General features: G+C 39.0%; 1 protein-coding gene across 1 annotated transcript; it reads left to right on the forward strand.

Moving 5' to 3' along the window:
- Positions 1-1,988: 1,988 nt before the first annotated feature.
- Positions 1,989-3,024, forward strand: LOC148525281 (4-galactosyl-N-acetylglucosaminide 3-alpha-L-fucosyltransferase FUT6-like). Its single transcript, XM_088471072.1, is given in 2 exon segments — positions 1,989-2,293; positions 2,295-3,024. Coding segments are annotated over 2 exon segments (1,035 nt in total).
- The last annotated feature ends 8,838 nt before the right edge of the window (positions 3,025-11,862 follow it).

The raw sequence follows: 11,862 nt of genomic DNA on the forward strand, positions 1-11,862 counted from the left end.
GTTACTGACAGACAGAGGTGGGGTTACTGACAGACAGGTGAATGTGTGGGGGGTCACTGACAGACAGAGGGGAGAGTGTATGTGTGTGTGTGGGGGGTCACTGACAGACAGAGGGGAGAGTGTATGTGTGTGTGTGGGGGGTCACTGACAGACAGAGGGGAGAGTGTATGTGTGTGTGGGGGGGATCACTGACAGACAGAGGGGAGAGTGTATGTGTGTGTGTGGGGGGTCACTGACAGACAGAGGGGAGAGTGTATGTGTGTGGGGGTCACTGACAGACAGAGGGGAGAGTGTATGTGTGTGTGTGTGGGGGGTCACTGACAGACAGAGGGGAGAGTGTATGTGTGTGGGGGTCACTGACAGACAGAGGGGAGAGTGTATGTGTGTGTGTGTGGGGGGTCACTGACAGACAGAGGGGAGAGTGTATGTGTGTGGGGGTCACTGACAGACAGAGGGGAGAGTGTATGTGTGTGTGTGGGGGGACACTGACAGACAGAGGGAAGAGTGTATGTGTGTGTGTGGGGGTCACTGACAGACAGAGGGGAGAGTGTATGTGTGTGTTTGGGGGGGTTACTGACAGACAGAGGTGAATGTGTGGGGGGTTACTGACAGACAGAGGGGAGAGTGTATGTGTGTGTGTGGGGGGATTACTGACAGACAGGTGAATGTGTGGAGGGTCACTGACAGACAGAGGGGAGAGTGTATGTGTGTGTGTGGGGGGGGTTACTGACAGACAGAGGGAAGTGTTTGTGGGGAGGGTCACTGACAGACGGGAGTGTGTGTGTGGTGGGTCACTGAGAGAGGGGAATGTAGGGGGGATCGCTGGGAGAGAGAGGGGAATGTGGAGGGGATCATTGAGAGAGGGGAAAGTAGGGGGTGTCACTGAGAGAGGGGAATGTGGGGGGATCGCTGAGAGAGAGTGAAATGTGGGGGGATTGCAACTGCTACAATAAAGTTTTTATTTTTTTTATTGAGGCAAGGCACACATGACGCCATTACATCATGCACGCCGCACCACTGACAGAGGATCTGGCTGCAGCGCAAGGAGGAACAGCCAGAAGATACAGGAGAAGGTAAATGTCTGTGGGTTGTAGGGGGCAGAATAGAGACAGAGGGGTGCTGGCTAGGGAGACACTGCAGGGCTGGAGTTGCAGAAACACGGGGAGGTGGGGGGGCCCCTGCCTATTTTGTAAGTCCTGGGCCCCATGATTTCTGATGGCAAAAGTGCTGATACTCACCTATTCTGCTGATGTTCCTATTGCCAGGTAAGTGTCTCTGGTCTATAAAGGAGTTAAAGGAATGGACTAGTCTGGTGATATAAGTTGCAGTAAAGAGTGTTAAAATGGTAGAACTTCCTGTGTCAAGGGTAAAAAGGCGCCACTACACCGTGCCGTTCAGAAACAATGCACCGAGAATGTTCAAGTTTTTATATATTGCATACGTTTTTTATGTGTTTATATGTATTTGTGTTCAGACCATGGAGATCTGGAAGTGACCCGGAGGTGATACAAGTGATAGAGAATATATATATATATATATATATATATATATATATATATAATTATATATATATATATATATATATATATACAAACACATTTTACATTTGGTGCAAATAGGTCATCTCTCTGGCCTAGATTTTACATTTTCTCAGGAAGCGAGGGGACAATTTGTTAAATGAGTAGTTATGTTTAACATAGTCAAATGAGGCTTCGCAATACTTTATGGACTACATTGTAGATACTAGATTGTAATAATAATAATAATAATAATATTAATACTACTACTACTACTAATAATAATAAAAGTCATTGCAATGTTGAAATATCTTAAAAATAAAAGCACATTTTCTCTGCAGAAATAATTGCCTCAGAATGTCATTTTTATATTTCATGTTCTATTTGTTTCTCCAACAGTGACGATAATTGTGAGAAACGTCTACTCTGCAATTAAATTACCATTCTCTGCCAGAGTTTCTACTTAATGAAATGGAGCATCCAGGAAATACATTGTCTGTGAAAAAGTCTTTTATGATATGTATAGCGCAGTTGTGCCTTGCAGCCATTTTATTTACACTCTATAACAATATAGGTCGCTCAGCAATAACTGATGCAGTTGAATATAAGGAAACTGCATGGGAACCAGATGAACATACTCTGATCATCCTGGTATGGACTTGGCCATTTGGTGATAAATTTACCCTTAATGAATGTCCATCATTCTTTAATATTAGTGGATGCTTCTATACAGATAACAGAACATTGTTTTCTTCTGCCGATGCAGTTGTTATCCATCCAAAAACAACTTCCACAGATGCCAAGACCACAAAATCAGTACTGGGTATGGTTTAACATGGAGTCTCCATCTCACAGCCCAAACTTACATGTTATGGACAATCTCATCAATCTGACCATGTCCTACAGGGCTGACTCTGATATTTTCTCACCTTATGGCTGGTTGGAGGAGAATAAAGAAGAAGTGAACTTCACTATCCCTACAAAGACTAAGCTGGTGGCCTGGGCTGTTAGTAACTGGAACCCAAACTCTAGGAGGGTGCGCTATTATGAGCAGCTTAAGAATTTTTTATCTGTGGACATATATGGCAGACAGCATAAACCTCTACCCAGAAGTGAACATGAAAAAACACTTTCCAAGTACAAATTTTATCTGTCTTTTGAGAACTCAGCTCATGAAGACTACATTACAGAGAAACTGTGGAGTAATGCCCTCACATGTGGTAATGTACCAATTGTTATGGGCCCCTCTCATGAAAACTATGAGCGTTTCATTCCCAAAGACTCGTTTATTCATGTAGATGACTTCTCCACAGCCCAGGAACTGGCTACATATATTTTAAAGTTGGACAGTGATGACAAAGCTTACCAGCAATATTTCTGCTGGAGGTCCAGACGTCATTCTTTCTCAGAATTTAATTGGAGGAATTTTTATTGTAGAGTATGCAGAGCAATAAAAGAAGCTCCTAAACATAAGACTATTTCAAGTATTCGAGCTTGGTACAAATGAGTTATAGCCTTGGGTTAGGATTAAATTAAGTGTGATATGTGGAGTTTTGGTACGCCCAAAGTAATCAACCACTGTAATAAATAAACATTCATCCAGTGGTGTATCTATAATGGGTGAAAGGAGTGTGAAGTGGAGCACCCTTGACTAATAGGTCCATGGATAAGAGGTTTCTTATAACATAGAAGCATAAATAGGCCCCCAAATAATGGACCAATGAGGACTGTATACTTTATTTTAATTTTGTCTATATGTATTTGTTTTCAGACCATGGAGATCTGGCAGTGACCTGGAGGTGATAAAAGTGATAGAGAATAGTTGCCTGGATGACACTTCCTAGGCCACCATACTCTTATGATCTAGAATTAGTTTTAGAGTAAGCCAGTATTAGTTTGTGGTGACAGGCAGAAACATCTAGATGTTTCAGCTAAACAAATCATGGATAGCATTAGTATACAACTTCATTTTACACATCTCCTAACAGTCAAGGTTTTGGTGAGACAGTCAATTTCAAAAGGGCAGAGTTTCACCTGAAAATGGATGTTACCGATTGGATAGCGATGGGGTTAAGGCAAATAAGGCAGTGTTTGGGTGGATCGAGGCAGTGCTTATTACCTTTCATAGTCCTGCCATTTATATCTCAGAAATATTTCTAGGATAAGAACATTTTTCACCTTGGAGGCAACCAAGACCCTCATCCATTCATTAGTCATCTCAAGATTGGACTATTGTAGCCTCCTTTTATCTGGAATCCCTGACTCCCTCCTCTCTCCACTTCAATCTGTCCTCAGTGCAGTTGCCCGGCTCATCTTCCTCTCCAAACGTACTACATCTGCCTCCTTTCTCCTGCAAACTCTACACCGGCTCCCCTTCCCCTGCATAACCACAATCAAGCTTCTCACACTCACTTACAAAGCCCTCACCCAATCCTCTACCATTTACATCTCTGACCTTCTCTCCCTTCACACTCCTACCCACCCACTTCACTCCACAAATGCACGTCGCCTCTCCTGCTAAATGAATACTTCCTCTTACTACCGCCTGTGCTTTTCCCTTTCTATGGAATTCTCTCCCTCTCAGACTCTCCACCCCTCTACTAAACTTTAAACAAGCTCTTAAGTCTCACTTCTGCATCAAAGCCATTCCAGCTGTCAACCTAGCCCACTTCGCCTTGCTACTTCTTCACTGTCTACCCAATTGGTATTACCCCTGTCTGTCTGCCCCTCTCCTTTAGAATGTAAGCTCTCATAAGCAGGGCCCTCTTCCATCATGTGCTGCTCCTTTCCCTTACATATACTATCATACTCCTTACAACATCACCTAACCTTTGGTTGCTGCCGTCCTGCTGCTTATTTGAGTGCTATGATCACAGAGTGGCAAGAAGATTCGGAGAAGTGGGATTAAATGTGCTTTAATTACTTACTATATAAGAACAGATATATTATCTATAATATTTTGTATAAACAAGATAAACATAAATAACACAGTTCTCTTTGGGCCACTGTTTTGATCCTATTGGAGGTCTACCTGGTACCTGATTTATGACTGGATTTTGGCTTACACTTGCGGCAGTGGAATACCCGGGTCCCATCGCTGTCTATTGTGTCTATCAATTGTGCCTGTTTATACCATCTATCTGGTACGGAGGTTTTACCCCCATTTTTAATACTGTTTGTTTATTAAATGTAGTTTTAAAATACTACACCATGTGAAGTTTTCTTTTTTTCTCTGAGAGATACTGCTCTTTATGGAGGATAAAGAAACCTTTATGAGATTCATTACAGTTTTTCTCAAGTAAGAATCAATGTGAGCATCTTGCTGTCTGTTTCATTATTTTATTGATGTGATGGTTAAAGAAACCTTGATGGGATTTATACTTAACCTATATAGGTATTGTTTATGTGAGAATTCTCTATAAATAGGAGGGCACGTTACATTGGTGGTCCTGTAATTTATTCTACACGGAAGGATTTAAACCTACTCCCTTTGAAGTTTACATAAATTGACCTTTTTTTCTAATATATTGCCATCTGTTTATTTCATATGTGCTTGGTTGGAGTATTCTACTTGAGAAGATTCCATTACTGCTGATTCCTCTACAGATGGAGCAATCTAATAGATTGAATATTTGGCGCAAGGACTTTTTTGTCATATTATTGTTTTTATGCTATTCTGACAAGTTAGGGTGACTTGTTTCTGACATATTCCATGCTGCCTTATTTTGCGCCTTACCTAAAAGTTGTTTTCCTCTTTTTAATTGAACACCCCTCTTTGTAAAATACCCCTGCTCTTATCACCACAATTTATGCATAAAATATTTCTGAATATAACAAAATGTTGTTGATATAAAACAACTTCCTCTCCCCCCAGTAGTATGCAATATAAGCCAATGCCTTTCCTGAATCAGTATTGATTTATGTGGCATTTAGTAGATCTGGGTGAACAGATGGTATTTGTGTTTAAACACTTTTCAGATATTTTATAAATGTGCAGTCATACTAATTATTCTTGCCATTACAGATTATTTGTATGTCTTGGTAATGTATAAAAAATTTAGACTATTTTAAAATCATATTTATTTTTTATAATGATACTTTTTTGCAATAAATAATTGGCAACATAAAAAAACCCTTAATTTTTTAAATCAACCAATCAATGTTAGGGCTATGGTCTAAGTCATGGGTGGGGAACCTTTTTACTGCCGAGGGCCATTTTGATATATATAACATTATTTGCGGGCCAGTGCAGGCTACGCCCCCTCTGTGTGATGACAAATGGGGCAGGGCCACAATTGCCGGTGATTACAGCAATGCCCGGAGTATCCTCAGGATGCTCTGGGAAGCTGTAAGGGCAGCGGTGTGACTATCTGAAGTGCCCTAAGGACGCTCCAGACGGCACTGCTGAATAGATTCTGGCTGCACGGTGCCATTCTAGGCACCCTGGTAGCCAGATGAGGCTAGCAGTAAAAAGCACAGAGGGCCAGACCAAATGATTCCGAGGGCCTTATACGGCCCCCAAGCCTGAGGTTCCCCATCCCTGGTCTAAGTGATTGCTTATATTTGTGAGTTTCAGGCAAGTAGAGGTTTAAATGATTGACTTACAGTACATTAAGTTTCACACCATTACAAAACAATGAGTATGGCACATTCATATGGTTACATGAATATTCTTCAAATGTCCCAGTTGTAGCCAAACTAAATAACAGTTTATAAAGTTTAGTGTCCCAAAAGAGGTTGCTTTTTCGCATTTGTGTACTCCCACAATACTTCTTCCCCAATGACAGTCACCAATGGTTTCTGTGGTGATAGAGGTGGAGTCATATGTACTAAGAGCTGAGGCTTCATTTTTTGAGACAGAGCAGCTGGTGTGCATTCGCCATTAGTAGCTGACGATTATTTTATAGTCACGTTGGAATACAAGTTTTTTTTTTTTTTTAGGTTGTTCTATAGGTAAAAATGTAAAGCAGTCAACACCTTAGTGCAAGAAAGGAGCAGCTGAAAATCTTACCAGTGTTATCAAAACTGTATACAAATCAACCAACAATAAAGAAAAAATTATATTGCACTCCACTGAGAGGATATTATATGTGGGATGTGAATTTTACCCTCCTAGATTCACCTTGATGGAACCACTGTTCAAGTCTTTTTGATTTATTCAAAGTTGTTCTCTCCACCATGCCATAAAAAATAATAGAAAAAAGTCTTATAGTGTAGTAAGTTCTATAATAGGGGAAATGGGGATAGGGAGAAAAAACAATTGCACAGGAGAAAAACACAAGGAGGTCAGGGTATGGAATTAAGTAACAGTACAGAGGTGCTCCCTCAGAGTGTATGAGGTAGATCAAAAAAAGACAAAGAAAAAAGGGACTCCTTTCAATGGGGCACTCACTGATAATAGGTAAAGATCCAATAAAGAATAAAACATAACTCTTTATTCAAAATAATTAAAAATACTATTGCTGGAAAACTCATAATCATGAACATCAAATGCCAGACAGACAAACAAACAAACAATACACAGTGATAACAGGTGATCCTGTATGCGCTTACTGCACCCCTGGGTTCAATTAGATATCAGACTTAATTAGAGTTTAATAAATCTACTACATGAGTCTACAATATCAAAGATGAATGACAATAGGACAAAAAATAGTCTGGTCACAGCTCAAAAATTAAGCTCCAAGAACTCACATGTAGGGGTACCAGTATAAGCTGCACATATAGGTATGGTAAAAAATATGTGAAAAATATATGGGAAACATGAACAAACACAGATTACATATATAATTTAAAAAGCTGCAAACCACGAATAAAGTAAGCAATACAATACACAATGGTTAATTTATTGGAGGCATCCCTCCCTTCTACCTGGGAGAGTATAGAAAAAATTAAACCTGCATAGTTAGGAATAATCAAAGATGAGTGCACTTATAAGTCAGATGCTGCTTTCCCATGTCATACAAGTATCAGACATGGGATGAGTGTCACTGATATATGGCACATATGAAACAGTACAGCTTGCCTCTGCTGTTAGCATCCACTGAAACTGGGACCCCCTGTTGCCAGAGGGCAGCGCAGGGAATCTCAGTAGCGGTCAGCTAATGAGAGAGCAAGGAGGGAGAGTAAAGGTAAAGTACCTGTCCCTGTATACTCCCAAGTAGGATCATGGTGCGGAGGTTCCAAGTGCGCACTAGGTCCTGCCCAGCTGTGTGGCCAACGCACGTTTCGCCAGAGGCTTTATCAAGGAAGCTGTCATGGCTGTATGTGCTGGCCGGATTTACATAGTGCCGGCTGTTCACTGATTGGTTGGCATTATACGCTAGTAGCACCAGCCTAGAGAAATGACGTCACCTTTAGGAGATGCACAGAGTTACAGCTGTAACCAATAATGGTCAGCTGATTGGGGAATAATTAACCCTCTCCACCTCTGTGCTTATGTTGAAATCAAAGGATTGTATGTAAAAGTGGAGATACCTACTAAATCGAATCATTAGATAATTGGCATGACATAAAACAGACCCTTGATCCTCACTCCAATATATATGCTTAATGGGTTATTAATATTGATTATATTAGGCTAATTAGCCAAATCAATAAAACAGCAGTTAATATATCAACAGGCAGTTTGTCCTGTCAATAGATTATTGAAGTGAGATTATCAGGGAATATAATATGAAATCACCACTATAAGTGTCTGTCTAAACAATGCAAACCCTAAATAATATAAAATAATTAAATAGAAATAATGAATGCTTGATATAGAATATAAATGTAAAAACATTCATATCATATAGTCAAAAATTAAGCATTCATTATTATTGGCAAAGTCATATATTTCAATGATACTAGTTAAAATAATGAATATAATCTAATATATACATTTTTTGTCATAATGCCATATATGTGCCAGGAAATGAATTATCACATTCATAGAAAAACCGACAATAGAAAAAGTGTGTGAGTTGTGCAAACAGAGATAGGGACGTGAATACAAAAATATTATTATCTAATGTAAAATAGGGTAAATGAAGTGAAAAAAATATTTTTATTATAAGAAAATATGCGTAACCCAAAGGGGTTCAAAAAAGTGGAACACGATTGATAGTGATCATATTACTCTATTTCGGGCAATAGATAAACAAAGCAACACATATAAAAAAGGTACATATAAACTACAACTATAACTACAATTCATTTGGTGTATAGTGAAAGAAAAGAAAAAAACAACCATGTGAAAAAATTGTGTAAAGGTGAAAAATAGTATAAACATAATGAATAAATATAAAATTCTGAAATTTTTAAAAAAAAATGAAAAATAAAATAAAAAATAAAAATAAATCAGAAGGAAAGTAAGTCAAATAATGTATATATATACAGTCAGGTCCATAAATATTGGGACATTGACAGAATTTTCAGATTTTGGCCTCTATTCACCACCACAATGGATTTGAAATGAAACAAACAAGATGTGCTTTAACTGCAGACTTTCATATTTAATTTGAGGGTAATTACATCCAAATCGGGTGAACGGTGTAGGAATTCCAACAGTTTCAAAATGTGCCTCCCACTTTTTAAGGGGCCAAAAGTAATGGGACTATCAGCTCAAAAGCTATTTCATGGACAGGTGTGGGCTATTCCCTCGTTATTTCATTATCAATTAAGCAGGTAAAAGGTCTGGAGTTGATTCTAGGTGTGACATTTGCATTTGGAATCAGTTGCTGTCAACTCTCAATATGAGATCCAAAGAGCTGTCACTATCAGTGAAGCAAGCCATCATTAGGCTGAAAAATGAAAGCAAACCCATCAGAGAGATTGCAAAAACATTAGGTGTGGCCAAATCAACTGTTTCTTAAAAAGAAAAAAATGCACTGGAGAGCTCAGCAACACCAAAAGACCTGGAAGACCACGGAAAACAACTGTGGTGGATGACAAAAGAAATTTCCCTGGTGAAGAAAAACCCCTTCACAACAGTTGGCCAAATCAAGAACACTCTCCAGGAGGTAGATGTATATGTGTCAAAGTCAACAATCATGAGAAGACTTTACAAGAGTGAATATAGAGGGTTCACCACAAGATGCAAACCATTGGTGAGCCACAAAAACAGGAAGACCAGATTAGAGTTTGCCAAACAACATCTAAAAAAGCCATTACAGTTCTGGAACTACATCCTATTGACAGATGAAACAAAGATCAACTTGTACCAGAGTGATGGGAAGAGAAGAGAAGGAAAGGAACTGCTCATGATCCAAAACATACCACCTCATCAGTGAAGCATGGTGGTGTTAGTGTCATGGCGTGGGCATGTATGGCTGCCAATTGAACTGGTTCCCTTGTATTTATTAATGATGTGACTGCTGACAAAAGCAGCAGAATGAATTCTGAAGTGTTTCGGGCAATATTATACGCTCATATTCAGTCAAATGCTTCAGAACTCATTGGACAGTGCTTCACAGTGCAGATGGACAATGACCCGAAGCATACTGCAAAAGCAACCAAAGAGTTTTTTAAGGCTAAAAAGTGGAATGTTATGCAATGGCCAAGTCAATCCCCTGACCTGAATCCAATTGAGCATGCATTTCACTTGATGAAGACAAAACTGAAGTGAAAATGCCCCAAGAACAAGCAGGAACTGAAGACATTTGCAGTAGAGGCCTGGCAGAGCATCACCAGGGATGAAACCCAGCGTCTGGTGATGTCTATGCTTTCCAGACTTCAGGCTGTAATTGCCTGCAAAGAATTTGCAACAAAGTATTAAAAAGTGAAAGTTAGATTTAGGATTGTTTAGTTTGTCCCATTACTTTTGGCCCCTTAAAAAGTGGGAGGCACATATAGAAACTGTTGTAATTCCTACACCGTTCACCTGATTTGGATGTAATTACCCTCAAATTAAATCTCAAAGTCTGCAGTTAAAGCACATCTTGTTTGTTTAATTTCAATGCCATTGTGGTGGTGAATAGAGGACAAAATATGAAAATTCTGTCAATGTCCCAATATTTATGGACCTGACTGTATATATATATATATATATATATATATATATATATATACACATTTTATTATTGATATATGGAATAAAACATACGCCAAAAACAGAAAGAGTATAAGATTATCTAAGATCATAAATCAGGTATCAAGAAAGGGACTATAATTGATCATCTCATTCATCCCATTTGGATTGACTGTGCCTAGTTTAAATGTCCATTCGCACTCCTTTTTAAGGAGTTCCTTGGTTATATCGCCTTTTCTTAGATCCAGAGATATCTTATCAAGACCAAAAACCTTCAGGTCTTTTGAGGATCCTTGATGATACAAGAGGAAATGTCTGGAGACCGATGTTATTTTCTTCATTTTTTGAATATCCATTGCTGCATGTCTGATACTCCCAATGTGTTCAAGTATGCGCTGTTTGAGGGGTCTGGTAGTCATACCTATATATCTTTTCACACATGTGCATTTGAGGCAGTAAATCACCACCGTAGTGTCACAGTTAATAAAGTGCTGAAAAATATATTTTTTACCAAACCGGTCTGTTATCTCCTTCTTTTTGACCATATTTGGACATGCTTTGCATCGTCCACATGGGAAAGAACCCTGTACAGTGAGTTTTTTCTTCTTTTCCATAACAAAGTGACTGTGGACACATATGTCTCTTATATTCTGTGCTCTACGCCAACTGATTTGGACTTTAGGGTCCAGATGTTGCTCAAGATCTGAGTCCAACATCAGTATCCCCCAGTGTTTTTGTAAGATTTCACGAATGGTTTGCCATTCATGGCAAAAATTACCTATGAACCTCAGTTTATCCGGCTGTTTCTTACTTTGTTCATTGGATGGAAAAATAAGCGTATCCCTATTAATTTTGGATACAGTATGGCATGCTCTTTTTATGCATTTGTTACTGTATCCTCAGTCTGAAAGACAGATCTGTGCTTTGTGTTTGAAAAGTGTCATCATCTGAGCAATTTCTTCTTAACCTCAAAAATTCCCCTTTGGGGATGTTTTGAAATGTGGATGAAAAATGACAGCTCTCATGATGCAACAAGCTATTGGTTGCAGTGGGTTTTCTATAAAGCTCATTTTTCAAAAGGCCCTGTTCATCCACATAAATTTTCAGGTCCAAAAAGGTCATTGAGCTGGTACTGGTTTCATAAGTGAATTTAAGGTTAAGATTGTTATCATTAAGCTTCATCACCATCCCCCTGGTTTGGAGATATAATTTATTGTTGAATACAAAGTAATTTCTGTGTAATATAAATTCAAGCAATTCCATCAATAGGTTTTGAAATTCAGATGCTTCATCAATGCTCAGAAAAGACTTGACTGCTTCCATACCCTGATGGTG

Source organism: Taudactylus pleione, unplaced genomic scaffold (assembly GCF_031769625.1).
Source record: "Taudactylus pleione unplaced genomic scaffold, aTauple2 ptg000109l, whole genome shotgun sequence".
Lineage (NCBI taxonomy): Eukaryota > Metazoa > Chordata > Amphibia > Anura > Myobatrachidae > Taudactylus > Taudactylus pleione.